The 17,625-nt window shown below is 43.0% G+C and overlaps 1 protein-coding gene across 1 annotated transcript; it reads left to right on the top strand.

Annotated features, from left to right (window-relative positions):
- Nucleotides 1-11,860: 11,860 nt before the first annotated feature.
- Nucleotides 11,861-16,882, top strand: SLITRK4 (SLIT and NTRK like family member 4). Its single transcript, XM_062502926.1, has 2 exons — nt 11,861-11,967; nt 14,319-16,882. The coding sequence occupies exon 2, from the start codon at nt 14,369-14,371 to the stop codon at nt 16,880-16,882; it is 2,514 nt and encodes an 837-aa protein (XP_062358910.1). The 5' UTR covers nt 11,861-11,967; nt 14,319-14,368.
- The last annotated feature ends 743 nt before the right edge of the window (nt 16,883-17,625 follow it).

Here is a 17,625-nt window from a genome sequence, read left to right as displayed (position 1 = left end):
ATGCACACGCAAAATAGACAATAATCAAATCAATGAAGGTGCATTTTCAAAAGAGACACTTTTAACAGTAAAAAATTTTGCTAAAGAACTTTGGGTTAGGGGTTAATGCTTTTCATATATTTATACAGGCAGTTTTTCCTGTTCTTAAACTCTAAACGAGGTTTTAGGATAGATCTGTGATGATCTCTGACTCAACTCAATGTTTTGAGCCCAGCTCTCCATGGGTGCTGGCATGTTAGTCAAAGCCTTCCAGGAATTGCGGAGCAATGACTGCTGAAAAAGCTTAGGATCCCAAATAGAGGTGTCAGGCTAAGGGATTCAGCAGATGTAAAACTGGAGCAGCTCTGCCTGTACCAGGAGCAAAATGTACCAGGAGCTTCCTGTCCCCATGCCCTCGTACCCAGCTGGATGCCCTGCACAGGGACTGTGCACCTCGTACGAGCTGGCTCTGCACTCTGGCAGTGCACATCCAGTGCTCACTGCCACGTTTGGGTCCCAGGCACTCTCAGGGCCACCCCTGGGTGGGGACACGCAGACACCTGCCCTGGTTTGCAGACAAGTGCAATGCTGTAGGGCATTTTCCAGACTGCTGTAATATTAATTCTCTACAAAGTACAAGGGCATGCTAATAATTTCTGCAGGGTGAAAAACTTAGCATTTTTAAGGAGCCATTAAGGAAACAATAACTCACCAAAAAAAAAAAAAACCACTGCTTTCCCTTTCTCATACCCTGACTTTGCTACCATCCATTGCAGGGAAAATATGTCAAAGGATGCTAACTGGTCTTGGTGTATATGAACATGGGCTTCTGCTGTGCAACCAAATAGATCTCTGCCAGCTTCACTGGGGCTCTGTAATTATCTTTGATTAACCTAGACATAATGATAGGAAGTGGCAAGACTGTAATGGAGATGAGAATTTCACATAACAAATGGCCTTACCAGGTGCTCTTCTGTAGATCTGTATTTGCTGCCTCACCCTTGAGAAACAGGCTGGAGAGAATATGAGAGGTGTTGAAATAAAATCATAGGACGTGTGAGCTCAAAGCACTCCAGAGACGCAGTGAACCACAACGTCCTTAAAACCACAGGCTGCACTCTCACTGCACGTGTGTTTTGATGGTTCTGATTTGCAAATTGTTTGGAAAAAGAAGAATTAAAGTTCCTGCTCTTTGTCATTTGAAACCCTCAAAGTAGTTCACAAAAGAAAGTGATGTGATATTTCTAGTCAGACAGACCAGCACAAAGGCAGACATTGCAGGAACTGTGGCTTAAACAAAGCATTGATAGGAATTTGAGAGCTGAAATCCTTGATTGGATTACACCACCATATCCATGTTTATTTATACAAATAGGGCAATTAAGGCAAAACCCCACATAACTAATTTTTATTACTTGAATAAAAATAAATTCAGCAACTAGAAACCCTCATAGATCAGTCTGCCCCAATGACCATTGCATTAAGGAGGCCCTTACTCCTGATTTTAAGAAATGGGCTCTTTCTCTGTTCCTCAGTTTTTCCTTCTAACAAGTGATGAGGTGTTAAAATCAGAGAAGTGTGATGATTCATAAAATGTGTTATAAGGAACATTATCAGCTGAGATTAATGTTGCATCATGTGTAATATTTATTGTCAGAGCAAGTGAAAATGTTTTCTAAAATTTTAATTCCAGCCATGAACTTTGACTAACTTTCAAATGTTAATAATTTTTTTGCAAATGCAGATTCAAAACTGTCAAAGTGTTTTCTGAATTTAGCTTCCTAGCTTGTTTCAATTTATATTTATCCATTTGCTCTCTTGATTCCTTTTAGATCCAGGGAGTTTTTAGAATTCATAAAGCCAGCAGCAGGTTAGATTTTCCATTCATATGTGGTAGCTTTGTTATGCCTTAGTCTGGAGAAAGAAACTAAAAACATCATCTTTAATGTTCTTTCTCAGAGAACTGTGTAGTGATGCCACTGCAATGTAATAGTCCCAGAATAAATGTTTTGGGATAGATTTCCTTACTCTGTTCTCCTGTGCTTTATATCTGACATTTCAACTTTAGAATTATTAGCTCTTCTTAGGATTAGGTATTGTTGAGAATTAGCTTTTCAAAAATAACAACTCTTTTAAATATACTTTTTTTAAAATTAAAAATGAAGTCATCGGGGAAATACCACAAAATTATTAAATGCTGGGTAGGGATTTTTCATACGATAGAGATGTCACATCTTGAAAGAAATCCAGAGCTGACAGAATAAAGGCCACAAAATTCAGCTGTTTGCCTCTATGATGCCTTTGGGGAATACTGATCCCCAAGAGTGCCTATAATAATAAAACTGGTTCTAGAAGGTTCAAGAATGTCCCCATCCTAATACCTATTCATTGAATCTCTAGAACTGAAATATCCTTTTTTCATGATTTTAGAAAACACAGACGAGAACACAAACATAAATAGATGTCAGTGTGAAATGGAGTCAAGGCAGGCACTAAGCAGAACAAGAACGTGAGTGACTACGTCCCAAAACTGGATAATAAACAGCCTGACTGAGCAGCATGAGAGTGACTTCACTGCTTTATAGACTGGCTCCCAAACTGTACTTTTGAATGCCCAACCATGTTTGGTTACAGGTAGAGAAATGTTATTAAAATGCTGATAAGCAGTTTCAAAAAATTTCAGAACTTGACTGGCAGCCCCAATGCCACAGACCACTGACCTCAGCTGAAACTTGGACCATTGGGTACATGTAGCCATATTGGCTGCCAGCCATAAATCAGATTTAAAGAGCCAAAGGGATACAGATAAAGACCTTTTCAGCTTCTATTATATGTCACTGTGCACCTGTGAACACTAACATGCTACAGGCCGAGAAGGGAAACAGTGCTTGAATAGCATCTCCTGGTGTTAGATAACTGATTTTTGAACCTGTAGTGTGAGCTAATGCTGATTTGCACAGAGAAGTTATTTTTGAAAGGCATTACATACTGAAATAATTTACATACTGAAATAGGAAAGCATCAAAGCCCTTTATTTTAAAGGAAGTTTAGCCTGACTGGCTTCACTTACAGGTGCATTACATCTTGCCTTTGTCCAAAAATTGCTTCACAACCTCAACAAAAACCACAGGGTTACTAGCAGGAATGCTATCAAGAAAATAAAGTTACATCTACTGAAATGCTAATGAAAGTTTCCTTCAATACAAGCAATGATCTTCGAGATAAACAGCACAAAAAAAATAACAACAACAAACATAAGAAAAAGGCATGAAGTCAATACAGCATGTTATGAGAACAAACTGAAAAGGGGAAAAAATTACAGATCTCTTGGCATCTGTAAACATCAAGACGACATAACAGTTGGACTAATGTCAAGGCAGAGCAGCCTTATAAAGTAAATCTACAGGTTAGCTAAAGTAAATTTATGGGCTTTCTTGGCCTCCTAAGGTATGGAAGATAATAGAAGAATAAGAAGATAAAAGGAAGTCCTCTTTCTTTCTTGTTAAGAAAAAAAGTTACTTTAAAGTGGGGTGGACTCTTTTTTTCTCGCTTTGTAGGATCTATTTTAAATGACCTATTTAAATGTTCTGCAATTATGGTGCTTTTGTATATTTTCCAAGCAAAGCTAACAGAAAGGGAATCCCTTGAAGTCATGGTATTTTTACCAACCAAAAAATAATCTTCTTTTTCTTTCTCGCTGAATTCTTCATACAAGGTGTCTTAAAATAGATAAGACAGGTTCATTACCATTGTCATAATAGTCAGGTTCTGTCATTTCCATTAGTGGATAAAGGTGTCTCTGGATATTGCTCATGTACTCTTAGCCAGCCTCCCAAACTCTGTAAAAGCCTCCTAAAACCGTTCCTCTGCTGCTCTCTCCAGTCCCTCAAACCTGTTCTTTAGCTTTTTGCCATGTTCCCTTGTTATAGCATTTCAGTTTTTTTCCACCTTCTGCACTGCTCCTGGCTTACTTTATTGATGAATGAATATCAGAATATCTTTATTGATTTATCAATCACTCTTTTAATAAAATTAATTTCCCCTTACATTTCAAGGTAGCTGTTTTCAGATTTGTCTGGGAAGCTGGTTAAACCTCACACCTTGGAGAAGACCAGAAATGTTGTATGTCATAACAGTATTCAGGTCATAGATCTTGAAATTAGGCTTGGTTTTTTATCCTTTTTTTTTTTTTTTGTTTTGCTCAATGTGTCTACAAGTGCATCCTACTCTTGGCTTAAGAGGATTCAGTTATGCTAGAATTTGCCTTTAGACTACAAGGTTTTAATTATTTAGGCACCAGTTTAGACTTTTCACATTAATCTGTCTTTGATTCTTTCAGTATTTAGTAAATATGCATAAATATTTCTTCTGAAAATGAGATTTCATGGACATGTGGAAAGAAAATATATTTTTCTTTTTTTTAAATGTAAAAAGGCACAAATGTGAGAAAATACAGACTTTTTTTCTGGTGAAATGAGGAAGCTCTACAGAAGTTTATTTTTCTTCTTTACTTTTCCACCTAAACTTTGATTAAAATTAAATTTACATGACTGTGATCTGCAATAGGCATTGTAAAACATTTAACATATGCTATTGCTCTGTTGAGTCCAGCTCATTCTCCTCTCAGAACTTGTCCCATCTCTCTGTCACCCCATAAGAGTCTGGGTGCTCACACCACTAATCACACACCGATTATTACACACACTGGTGCACTTTACAAGCCAGCTCAGTTCACTAATTTGAAATTTAGCCTGATCTAGAGAAGTAAAAAGGGTTATTTGGCCTGGTGAGCTGGTTCAAGGGGAGTCCAATAAATGCCAGAGATGGCATGAGAGTTTGACAGACTCTTTGGCTCGTCATTCGGAAACCTTCACTGCTCTGAAAAAATATTTTATGCACCATGAGGTTTAGCTTTACATTTGTAAAGATATTTCTGCTTTTTTCTGTGTCCCTTGTGATGGCCCACCTCCTGTTCCCCAGTGTGTCCATGCACTAGAATGCAGCAGAGCTGCCTGTACATATTGATGTGCTTAAGCCTTTGCTAAGGTGAGGAAGATTTCATTTTACCTGCTTTTGGAACAGTCTGGACTGGCTGCTCATGCCTCAGAGACAATTACATGAAGCAGACAGGTAATGAGAGAACATTCCTCTCTTCACCCAGATGGGGCTGAAATTCCTAAAAAGGGTGAGACATCCATCTCAAATTCAATCTTTCCTGGGAGAAGAAGATAAGTCAGGGAAGATTTAGGTTGGATATTAGGAAAGGTTCTTCATCCAAAGGGTGTTTGGACAATGGAACAGGCTCCCCAGGGAATTGGACAGAGCACCAACATGCCAGAGCCCAAGAAGCATTTGGAAAACACATGGTGTGACTCTTGGGGTTCTCCTGTGAAGGGCCACGAGTTTGTCTTTGTGGGATTTTGATCCTTGTGGGTCCCTTACAATACAAGACATTTTATTATTCCATTACCATTTTGATACAGTGTCAAAATGTTTGTTGTTAAAACCAAACATCCCTTTTTCAACTACAGGTTCAGTATCCCTTCCCTGAAGACACTTTGCATCAGACCTGCACTGTTCTTTAATAATTAGGTTAAGAAAAAGTCACAACTTGGTTACTGAAGTAGCTGCAGTTTCTTTCTTGAAAGATCATGCTCCTATATTCCTTTGCAATAGTCTAGAGGCAACAGTAAAGCCAGTATTGGCCTGCTTTTTAAAAAACAATAATAAAAAAGTCTGTTAGCTCGTGAGCCTATGGAGGCTTTAACTGAAATTAATAGAAAATGCAAAAGTAGAAGAAATTAGGGCAGCTGCAAAAGAAGCCCCAGAAGCAAAAGCAGATTAAAGTAGAGCAATGAGCAAACCCATGCAAACACTTAATTCTGCTTCAAATGTTTCCCCCTTGGTGTAACTTCTTTTCCCTAAATCGAGCAACAAGTCTAAAGCACATGGTTTCTTCTGCAGATGCCTATTAGTTCTACCCAGTGGTCCTTCAGCTGATGAGCACAGGCACTCCAGGGGCTGGGGAGTGAATCTCCCAGTGTGCTGAGACAGGAGTAGCTGGCAAGTTGCTCTGTGCTTATGCCCCATTCCACAAGGTCACAGCTTGAAGTTATTCATCCAGGAGACAGCACCAGCCTAAACTTCAGCAAAACCCCTTTTTTTTTTCTTCATTCTAAAGATTGAATGACAACTATTTGCTTTTCTTTCTTCTAAGCTTTATTCTCCAACTATCCAAGAAATAAAGTGAGAGACCTTTCTGCTTGCACGTAGCTTTATGAAGGAGTTATTCCATCAAACTTTTACACATGTGAGAAGCCCCATTTAGGTCTGTGGAATACCAGAAGGTGACAGGAAACAGTTTCATGTGTGAGAAAAACATGGAGGAGTGAGGATTTAAATTAGAATGTTCTAAATTCATATTCTGTTAATGTCAAGTGACTTCAACCCACCCAATCCTGACTGCAAGCATAGCAGCCATGGTATTCATGGCATAAAAGATTTCTCTTGCTCCACTACTGAAGACAATGCTATCAGAAACAAGCAAAGAAACAAGTCTCGTAACACAATACATTTTCTCCCCTTCTTATCCTCTAACATCTCCAATCACAGTCAAAGTTCTTTAAATTTTCTCTGCAATTCTTTTATTCAGTTAATAGGCTGTCTGCTCAGGGTGAATAAATTGTTATTTCATTATTTGGTGTATTCAATAATGTCAGAGTTTTTTAGCACAGGATCCTTATTTTAACTATATTTCTCATCTTGAGAAATCATTTAGTGAGCAGTTTCCATATGAGATGGGTAGGACAAGAGCAATTGTTTGTAGGTTTTGCATTTAACCTTATATCATAAAACTGTATAGAAAAATATCCCCCGTAAGTTCTTTTTCTTCCAATTTTTCCCTACATTTTCTCTGTCTCCTGATTTCACATTTTTGTTTGTTCACGAGTCAAGAGAATAAGCTGAGCTTGGCCTTAGCCTCTGACAGTGAGCTGGAGGGTGAACAACCCCTGGGTAAATGAGCACAGAGAAAGAAAATAAGTAAGGCACAGGACATCTTGCAACTTAGTGAAATTAAATGCTGGCCCACTGTGCTCTGACAGTACAGTTATGGAAAGCTGGGAAGCTGACAAGTGTTATGGAGCTGGACAGCCCCACGGGCTGAGTTTACAAAGAGAACTGGTGAGAAAACCCACTACCAGAATCATGACCACTTGATCATGCATTCAAGACGATGACTCATTGCAAATGAATATTAAATGATGGAAATAAAACCCCCAGCAATCCCTGTGGAAGGGATGCATGCATTTCAGTAATTCCTCAAGTTTCCTGGATGCAGGTGATGGGTTACTTGTTGCATATTGAGGAGGGGTCCTGGATAAATGGAGGAAGTTAGGTGGAAATTATATAGAAACAGTCAGGGAGAGTTCCTATCTGACAGTTTCTTCCAGCTGATTTGGCACAGGGCTCTCTCACAGTGCTTCTGACTTTGGCTTATTGCACACTTGCACCATTTCCTATTACACTGTGTCTTTAAAAGGATGTACATGCTGGGACTCACTCCATACTACATGCAGAGTTTCCAAGGATGCTCTTCCTCCCCCACTTTTGACTGGCAGTCTGGCAAAATATAGACAAGATGTGGATGTTGGGTGAGTTATTGATTGATTTTGGGAGTTTTTCTCCTCCTTGAAAGGCTATGACCTATTAGTTGAGGCCTTTTTAGAAGACTGCACAGTAATTTCTGATGTTGTTTGCTGAGCATGCCTGTTGTTACTGGTCTATATGAAAGCAGAAACTTGTAGACCTGTTAAACTGAAATTGCTTAACCATGGGAACCCCAGCAACAGACAGAGACATACTAACCTTTGCTTTCCTATTCAAAGAATTGTTAACCAGCTTCCCACATGTTCAAACAAAACAATTTATTCTTTACCTGGGCCCTGTGTGAATGGCCAAAATTTCTGGGCTATTTTCATCATTCTTTAGGAAAAGGAAGGAGTAACATAAATGTTTACACAAAATTAGAGTTTGATCCAAATGGATTCGCATCAGTTTCTGGAGACCTTTCATAATAATTTCTACTCCTGGCATGAACCTTTTCAAACAGAGCAACCCAAATGCATATGTGTGCACACTGCTTCTCTCCCAGGTGTGTTTTTACCATGTGGACACACAAGGCTTGCTCACTGCTGGCCAGTAGAGATGTTGGCACATGACCAAGGGAAGAGTGTTCCTCTCATGCTCACGGCAACTGCAATTTCTTGTCTTTGCCTTCTGATTTCAAGAGTCAGGGGTGTGTGGGTCATAGGCATCTTTGGTTAGTTCTCACTGCTGAGGACTAATCCTTATTTGATTTTCAGGATGACAACAGAAAAACTGGAGAGAGAACAGAAAAGTGCAATGCAGTGCCAGTGGAGAAAGTGTTTAGGATTCACACAAATCTATAGGCAACATAAGGTAGGATGATGGCAAATGTATGGAAGACACCTCTTCTCTGCCACTTATGTGCACATATACAACCTGATTTCAGGTACTGCATCTTAAATCGTACTTATAAGTGCTCAGGAATGAGTAGGATGTTTAGCTCCTGTTTCCTGTCAGTTCATTCCTCACTCAGAAAATTACTGTGGATTTAAAAACAAAGGAATTTATTGTGCAGAACTGTGCTCACCTTCAGCTGCAGCCCCGTTTGCATGTGTGCCGAGAAGCTTGAGGAAAATGCTCTCCAAGGTTTCCTGCTATGAGCAGTAGACTCAGCATCTCAACTGACCTCTGCATTTTGATGACTCTGTTACAGGAAGGTTTTTCTCCTGGCAGACTTTGAACACACATAAAGCTCAGTTTCAGTCTCAAGTCCTGCATCAACCCAGAATTAAACTGGGACAGGTGGATGACCAAGAATGTCTGTGTGTTTAAAAGAGAAGTATTGCTTAGAAGATCTCCCAAAAATGTGAAAAGAAACAAAATATAAACAGTTTTCTGTAATTTATGAACAGATTTAATGATGAATGCCAGTAGCCAGGAGTAAAAAGTACCTTTCTCTCCCAAGACCTTCTACTTAGATATGGTAATGACATTATCAAGAAGCTAATTGTTGATATGATACTGAATGCCACCCTGAGTGTGTCTGCTTGGGTAGGAAGTAGTATATATCACGTTTCTACCTTTTCTTCAGCTACTTCTCTCTGCAGAAAATCCTGTTATGAATCTGTCTGTCAGTTAGCTTTTGCGCTCCTTTTGCTAAGCTCAAGAAGAAAAAATACACGCTGCTGTGGCAAACAGCAGACAAGGAAAAAAAATCAAAGGAGATGAATGAGGTTCCATCACAACAGGAAATTTAAGAAAGGTTAGAGTTGACATTAAATGGGCATGGTGTGTAGCCTGAAGTAATCTTATAAACTTCAGGGAACCAGACCATGTACTCCAACTTGCCCTGTCTGGCTCTGTTGTCTTCCAATTACTATCTACCATCAGCCTATACAGAAAATTTCTCCTGATAATTGAGAGTGGTAGAAACTCAAGCTGGATCTCAGGAAACGGGTGCCAAGCAAGTGATTCAAGGATGTAACCCTTTAAAGTGTTTTACCCCGGAAGCACATCATCATCTTGGATCCCAGTCTTGACCTTAGCTTGTGCTCATGTTATACTTTAAAATTCCCCTCAATTTGCTTTGGATTTTGGTCCTGACATGTAAACCTAAATATTAGCGAGTTTGACATGATGTAGGCTAGGGCAAGTAGCTTAGAAATCACTTAAGATTTGGAGAAGAAGTTATTTTTAATGACTGTAAATTAGAAATATAAATATATTACATACCGACACCCTAATAATAAAATTGTGTTGAACAACTAAGTTTCCTTCTCAGGCAAGTTCTACAACACCATAAACATACGCCATTGGAAATAGCCACTTATAATAGAAACATCAAGAATTATTTGCTTAGAATGCAATTTCAATTCTCAAATACTTATTCATTTCACAGTTTACTTGGTTAAGATACAGTATTTTGTTATGCTTCTTGTTTAATGTTTAATTCAGTCTCTAAGTAGTTGTTTGAATGTGGTGGGAGTAGTGATCTCTTAGAGACTGCCAATATGCTCTTTCACCAGCTAAAGAGACAAGGAATTAGTTTAACATCCAGATAAGGTTGCTGATTAAACGAAACGGGCATCTTGATCTTTCCACCTGCATTTATGTGCCTGCTGCTAAAATAGCTATAAACCAGTTATCTTCCTAAATGAATTTTCTTCTAGACCTTTGCTCTCCAATTCGTTTATTTAAATAGTGTTTGGAAAATTCATCTTAAACTATATGCAAATCCTTCTAAACTGGGCCCTTTATATACACACATCCCCTTTTATGTGAACAGTACTTTGTTAATGGCTCAGTAATTAAGAGTTTACATTTTAAAGACTTCAGTTTTTAATTGGCTGAATATTAATCACAGATCACTTTCAGTTCTGTTGTGATATGCAAATTATTGACGTCTCAGCTGCATTTGTTTTCAGGTATCAGTCTAACTACATAATGCAAAATAACATTCTGCAATTATTTCTATTAGATTCAGTCAGCCTTTGGAGCAAGCTATTTATTTCATCTCAGTAAACGAAGAAAGCAGTTGCTGTTTTCCATTCCCTGGCGTTTATTGCCCAGAACTAGCACTCACAACCGATGTGTGTACGGCACATAAACAGTTTTCTAGCTGGAGCACGTTAGCATTCGTGGTAAAGGACAAGCAGTTGAACTCCCCTTGCAAGATTTCATTCGATTAACTGACTCTTCCGCTTTGGAATGAGACGTCCCCTTGTTTGAGGGTGTTCATTACCATTTTAAAGTGTATTTTGAAAGGTAGAGTCAATAGGAGTTGTTAATTAGCAGAATCTGTTTAGCACCACTGCATAACATTTGCCAATTTTTTTCCATCAGGCTGCAGCTGTTACCTAAGCAGAGAAAGGAATTTTACCTAACCACAAAGAATGAGACAGACAAATAGCTGCGTTGTCCTAAGAACGGGTCGGGTATGTCTCCTCGCAGCGATTTTGCTCCATAATTGCAATTCACATTAAATGCAGCAAATGTTACCATCCTGCCCACTCAGTTTCCACCTCTACTTTTGTTTCAAGCCGGGAGGGGAGATCACCAGCAAAGAGAGGGGGGAGTCCTTTCTTGCCTTCTCTCTCCTTCCCCCGCTCGGTTCTCTCAGCCGCGCTGCCCTGCGGCTCCTCGGGCGCGGGAGCAGCGCCGGCCCCGTCCCGGCCGCGGGCTGCACTTGTGGCTGCTCGCCCGCCCATGGCATCCCCGCGGCTCCCGGCGCTGCCGCCGCCCCGGGGGGCTCCTCCCGCCCCGCACGCCCCGCCTGGGCTCCGCGGGGGCGCAGCGCCGCGCTCCCGGGGAAAGGCACCGGCGCCTCCGGGCTGCGGGAGAGGCTCCGGCCGTGGAGATGCGCCGGGATTGCTGCCCCGGAGCGGCGTCTCCCTCCCCGCCGGAGCAGCGCCCGGGCGCTCGGTGCGTGCCTGCATGTCTGTGTATCTGTGCGTGTGTATCTGTGTGTGTATCTGTGTGTCTGCGTGTGTGTATCTGTGTCCGTGTCCGTGTCTGTGTGTGTGTGTGTGTGTGCGTGTGCGCGCGTGTGTGTGAGCGCTGTGCGTGTGGCGGAGGGGAGGGGGCTCTCTGCGTGCAGGGGGTGGGCGAGAGCAGTGCGATGGGAGCGAGTGCCCGTGTGCAGAGGGATCCTCTCCCCGCATGTGTGCGGGGGACCGCGGCGGCGGGGCAGGGCTCAGCCGGGCGGCTGCTGCATGCGGCGGAGCCCGCGGGGTTCCGCAGCGCCGGGCTTGCCCTCGCTCCGCGCGGCCGGGGGTGCTGGTCCCGGTGGGCTCCCGGCTGTCCCCGCCGCCCGCTGCGTGCGCGGAGCCGCCGGACCCCGGACCGAGCGGCCAGAGCGGCGGAGCGCAGCCGAGCGGAGCCGCGGCCGCCCCGGGAGCAGAGGTAGGGACGGTGCTGGGCTGGCAGCGGAGCCGCCGGGAGCATCACCGAGGGCGGCGGGCGCTCGCCGGGCGTGTGAGTGCGGGCGGGGGTGGGGGCACGGCGGGGGCGCCGGTACGTTGGCGTTTTAATTTCTTCTAATAATTCCGAAGGTTTTGTTTTCATTGCTATAATAATTACCGGTGCTGTTTTAAAGACGGCAAGGGGTGGGGGGGGGGGGGTGGAGGGGGGGGGCGGAGGTAACACACGACGAGGCGACAGTGGCTTCCTGCCGGAGCCTCTCTGCCATCGCACTCGCCTCTCCCCACGGCCGGCCGCCTCCCGGAGCCCCGGCCAGCGGCACCAGGCGCAGCGCTGCCCTCTCCTATCCTTCCCACAAGAGCGGCCGAGCGGAGGGACCGGGGCCGGGCGGCCCGGAGAAACCGGTGGAGATGTGGGAGGGACGGGGGGGGCAGGATCTGCTCAGTGGGGATGGGGAAGGGGGTGTGTGGATCTGCCGCGGGCTGGACTTTGCAAAGGTACCGGGGCGGGGGGGGGGGGGGGGGTTGGTGCGTTCGGCTGCGGGGAGCGCGGTCGTGCCTTGTTGCGAGGGGACGGCGGAGGGGACGCGGGGCTGCTCCGCCGCGCCGTGCCCGCTCCCGGCCGGGATGTGCGCGTCCTGCGAGCGCGCCCGTGCCCCTGCCGCCCTCCCCCGCCGGCAGACTGAGGGTGACGGGGCGCCCGCGGCGGAGGGGAGCGGGCACCAGCCGAGCCGGATGCGGCAAAAAATTGCGGTAGTGCCGGCGCTGCTGGTCGGGCTCGCCGCCCCGCCGCCAGCCCCGTGCAGCGCCCGCAGCCTGGCCGCTCGGCACCCCGGGGCTGAGGAAGAAGAGGGAACTCGAGCGTGGGCGAGGCAGGGATACGGGAGGACTGCCTGCCAGGGGGAGGGAGATGGAGCGGCGGGGGCACCGGTCCGGCCCTGGGGGTGCGCTCGCCGTGGCCGGGGTCGGGAGCCTGCGGGCATCGGCGGCCGCTGCTCCGCTTCCCCCTCCTCCTTGAAAGAGCAGCCCCCTTGACCCCTTCGGCCATCCCTTCCCCTCATCCTTCCTAGTCTCCTCTGTGCTTTCCCTCTCCCTCTTTTCCTTCTGTCCTGCGGTCTTTCCTCATCCCTCCTCTCCCCTCCCTCCAGGTCCCGCGGCACATCGTCCCCTTGTGTCTCCCTCCAGCCCGGTTCTCTTCCCTCCAGCTGGCTCCTGCTTTCTCCACTTTTCATTCTGGCTCCCTCCTGCCAACTCAGTGGCTTCCCACTGCAGGAAATGAAAGGGACAAGTTGGGAAATGGGGGTAATGGGAAGATGGAATGTGTGTGTATGTGTGCGCAATGTATTGATTATTGACTGATTTGTTAAAAAAAGGGGGAAAAAAAACCACTACCTTATAACTCAGAGGAAATGCTGTGACTCGAGTTCTTCTACGTAAAAAATGGCAGCTCAGCTGGCCTGACTATATGCAAAGGGTTCTTATCAATGCAGGAATAAGATCAAATTACATAATATTTTAGGGGAAAAAAATAATTCTCAGATTTCAGTAGTGTCAGGCTGGCAAATTGTGACTTTGTTTTGCCCTGCAAGCCAGTGTATTGTTATTCCAGGGGATGGGGCTGTGTGCTTGTGCATGCTTCTTCCATGTCTGTGTGTTTCCATTGGTCACCCAGAGCTGATCTTGTTTGGTGGATAGTTGTATTTCTGCAGTCAGTTTACCACCTACTTATTTAAACTAGGTACCAGAAGTGACAGAAACAATGTGTGTGCACGCCTATGTAGCCCTTGAGTGATTATCTTTATCATAGTGATATATCTGTATGTGTTGCTGCTTTAGATACACATAATGAGCATTGACATTGCTTCTTGTGTCAGCATCTCCATCCTTTCTATATTGTGCTGTCCCATCCCAGATGTTTGGGCATGCCTAACATCAGCATTTGTGTTTAATATCCCTGAAATACACAGCAACCTATGAGCCGTGCACAATTGAGGGGAGTAAATATGCATAAAATTGGAATCTCCTTTGGTTATTTTACTTTGTTAGTTATGCATGCTTGGTGTGTACAAGAGAGAGAAATACATTTGACAGACCTGAGACTTATTTGTGTTTGTCTACAGAAATTTACATTCCCTGTTTGAAATCATCCCAGCTCCCGTGCATTTGTTTGGTTGTTAAAGTCTTTCATGTTATTTTAAATTCAGTTCCTGTAGTTTATCTATAACCCTTGGCAGGTACAGTAGCTCAGTGGTATACAATTTCTTACCCAAATGACGCTTTGGAACAATGTCAACTGAAAAACGTTTTCTTTTTCTTTCCTTCTTTCTTCTTTAGATTCTTTATCTTTGTTCAGGAGCCTAAGGTTGTTTGCTGATCATAAGAAGATGATTCTGTGGCTCTTTCTGGTTCTGTCATCCCCAGTTTCTTCTACAACTGCAGATGCTGATATATCTGTGGAAATTTGCAATGTTTGTTCCTGTGTGTCAGTTGAGAATGTACTCTATGTCAACTGTGAGAAGGTTGCAGTCTACAGACCAAATCAGCTTAAACCACCGTGGTCTAATTTTTATCACCTCAACTTTCAAAACAACCTGCTAATTATTCTATATCCAAATTCCTTTCTTAATTTTACACATGCAGTGTCCTTGCAACTGGGTAATAATAAGTTACAGAACATTGAGGGAGGGGCCTTTATGGGTCTTAGTGCATTAAAACAGTTGCACTTGAACAACAACGAATTAAAAATTCTCCGGGCTGACACTTTCCTTGGCATAGAGAACTTGGAGTATCTCCAAGCTGACTACAATTTAATCAAGTTTATTGAACGGGGAGCCTTCAATAAGCTTCACAAGCTGAAAGTCCTGATACTTAATGACAATCTGATTTCATTCCTTCCCGATAATATTTTTCGATTTGCTTCTCTAACCCATCTGGATATACGGGGGAATCGAATACAGAAGCTTCCGTACATTGGAGTTCTGGAACACATCGGGCGAATTGTTGAGTTGCAGCTGGAAGACAACCCCTGGAATTGTACTTGTGATTTGTTGCCTTTGAAAGCGTGGCTGGAGAACATGCCCTATAACATCTACATTGGAGAGGCTATCTGTGAAACACCTAGTGACTTGTATGGAAGGCTGCTGAAAGAAACCAATAAGCAGGAGCTGTGCTCCATGGGGACAGGGAGTGATTTTGACGTGCGCATCCTGCCTCCCTCGCAGCTGGAGCCCGGTTACAGCACACCCAATGGCCACACCACTCAAACTTCAGTGCACAGATTAGTCACAAAGCCGCCAAAGACTACAAATCCTTCAAAGATCTCGGGGATAGTAGCAGGCAAAGCACTGTCCAATCGCAATCTCAGTCAGATCGTATCTTACCAGACCAGGGTGCCTCCTTTAACTCCTTGTCCAGTCCCCTGTGTTTGCAAAACTCATCCTTCAGACTTGGGATTAAGTGTAAATTGTCAAGAAAGAAATATAGAATCAATGGCTGAACTTGTACCAAAACCTTTAAATGCCAAGAAACTGCATATAAATGGCAATTATATTAAGGATGTGGATACTACAGATTTCGCTGAGTTTGAGGGGCTGGATTTGCTACATTTAGGCAGCAATCGGATTTCAGTGATCAAAGGAGATGTTTTCCGCAACCTTACAAATTTACGGAGATTGTATCTCAATGGCAATCAGATAGAGCGTCTGAGCCCAGAAATGTTTGCTGGCCTCCACAATTTGCAATATCTGTATTTGGAATACAATGTTATCAAAGAAATCCTAGCAGGCACCTTTGACTTAATGCCAAATTTGCAGTTGCTCTACCTAAACAACAATCTTCTGCGGAGCCTGCCAGCGTACATTTTTGCTGGTGCACCACTTGCTAGACTGAATCTGAGGAACAATCACTTCATGTATTTACCTGTAAGTGGTGTTCTTGATCAGCTAAAATCTCTTACACAAATAGATTTGGAAGGTAATCCATGGGACTGCACTTGCGATTTAGTCGCTTTAAAACTGTGGCTCGAAAAGCTAAATGACGGTATTGTGGTGAAGGAATTGAAATGTGAAACACCTGTGCAGTTTGCTAACATAGAACTTAAGTCTCTGAAAAATGAGATTCTCTGTCCTAAACTTTTAAACAAGCCATCTGCTCTATTCACTAGTCCCATGCCTGCTGTTATTTTTACAACACCACCGGGACCAGTCCGAAGTCCTCCTGGTGGCCCAGTTCCATTGTCCATCCTAATCCTAAGCATATTGGTTGTGCTGATTTTAACAGTGTTTGTTGCTTTTTGTCTTCTTGTTTTTGTGCTTCGGCGCAACAAAAAACCAACCATAAAGCATGAAGGGATTGGAAATCAAGAGTGCAGTTCTATGCAACTGCAGCTAAGAAAGCATGATCACAAGTCAAACAAAAAAGATGGACTGGGTGCAGAGGCCTTCATTCCTCAAACCATTGAGCAGATGAGCAAAAGTCATACCTGTGGCTTGAAAGAGTCTGAAACAGGCTTCACATTTGCTGATCCACCAGGGCAAAAAGTCATTCTGAGAAATATGAATGACAAGGAGAAAGATTTATTGCATGTGGATACCAGAAAAAGACTTAGCACAATCGATGAACTGGATGAGTTATTCCCTGGAAGGGATTCCAATGTATTTATTCAAAATTTTCTAGAAAGTAAAAAAGAATACAACAGCATAGGGGTCAGTGGCTTTGAAATACGTTACCCAGAGAAACTGCAAGACAAAAAAAACAAGAAATCTCTAATAGGTGGTAATCATAGTAAAATTGTAGTGGAACAAAGAAAAAGTGAATATTTTGAACTAAAAGCTAAACTTCAAGGTTCACCTGACTACCTACAAGTCCTTGAAGAACAAACAGCTTTGAATAAAATATAGGTCATACAATCTTATTGCCTACAGAGGACATTAATTTAATGATGAAAGTGCCTTTTGTTGACTTTTAACTTCCAAATACTATATTATATTGATAGGCATAGAGGCAGGTGTTTCCAAGGGTGTCTGATTAACTGTAGTTGCGTATGATTTGACAAGTAGAGGAGAATTTCCTTAATAGCTTTTACTCCATAAAGCTCATGCCCTGTGGAATCCTGTAGGGATACTGCAAACTCTATTGCCAAAGGGATGCTTTATACACGTTACACTGAATTTAACCTCAAGAGGCATATATGTTTTGTATCTCAAATGCAAACCATCGTCTCCTTGTGATTTGTTAGAACAAACACAAGAAACCTGGTACTGATATTTGTACTTCAGCTGGGTCCTTCATCCTGCACGTGGATTTAAGTTGGTGGAACTGGAGTAATCTTTTGATTTGTGGTGTTCTAATGGCACTGTTTAAAGCTTATCTGGAAAGTAACAAGCATGCAAAGAGAGAACATTCAATAGTATGTGTAAATTGGTTACATTTATGGGCTGCATCTTGAAACCACTGGAATTATAATGTTAAATTGTGCAAATATTTGTTTAAAATATACCATGCATTACATACCTATGAAATAAATCTGACCACTTGAAGCATACATGTCTATAAAAAAATTTAAAAAAAAAAGGAAAGAAGGAAAATAGTTCAACCTGACTTCTGCAGTATTCCTGACATCTGAAGAAAATATTTGATATTT

This window comes from Cinclus cinclus, chromosome 15, assembly GCF_963662255.1.
Source record: "Cinclus cinclus chromosome 15, bCinCin1.1, whole genome shotgun sequence".
Taxonomy (NCBI): Eukaryota; Metazoa; Chordata; class Aves; order Passeriformes; family Cinclidae; genus Cinclus; species Cinclus cinclus.
The sequence above is the reverse complement of the archived record's forward strand: the minus strand, read 5'-3'. Positions and strand labels throughout refer to the sequence as shown.

Coding starts and splice junctions, on each gene's coding strand:
- SLITRK4 (XM_062502926.1), top strand. CDS start 14,369: ATGATTCTGTGGCTCTTTCTGGTTCTGTCATCCCCAGTTTCTTCTACA.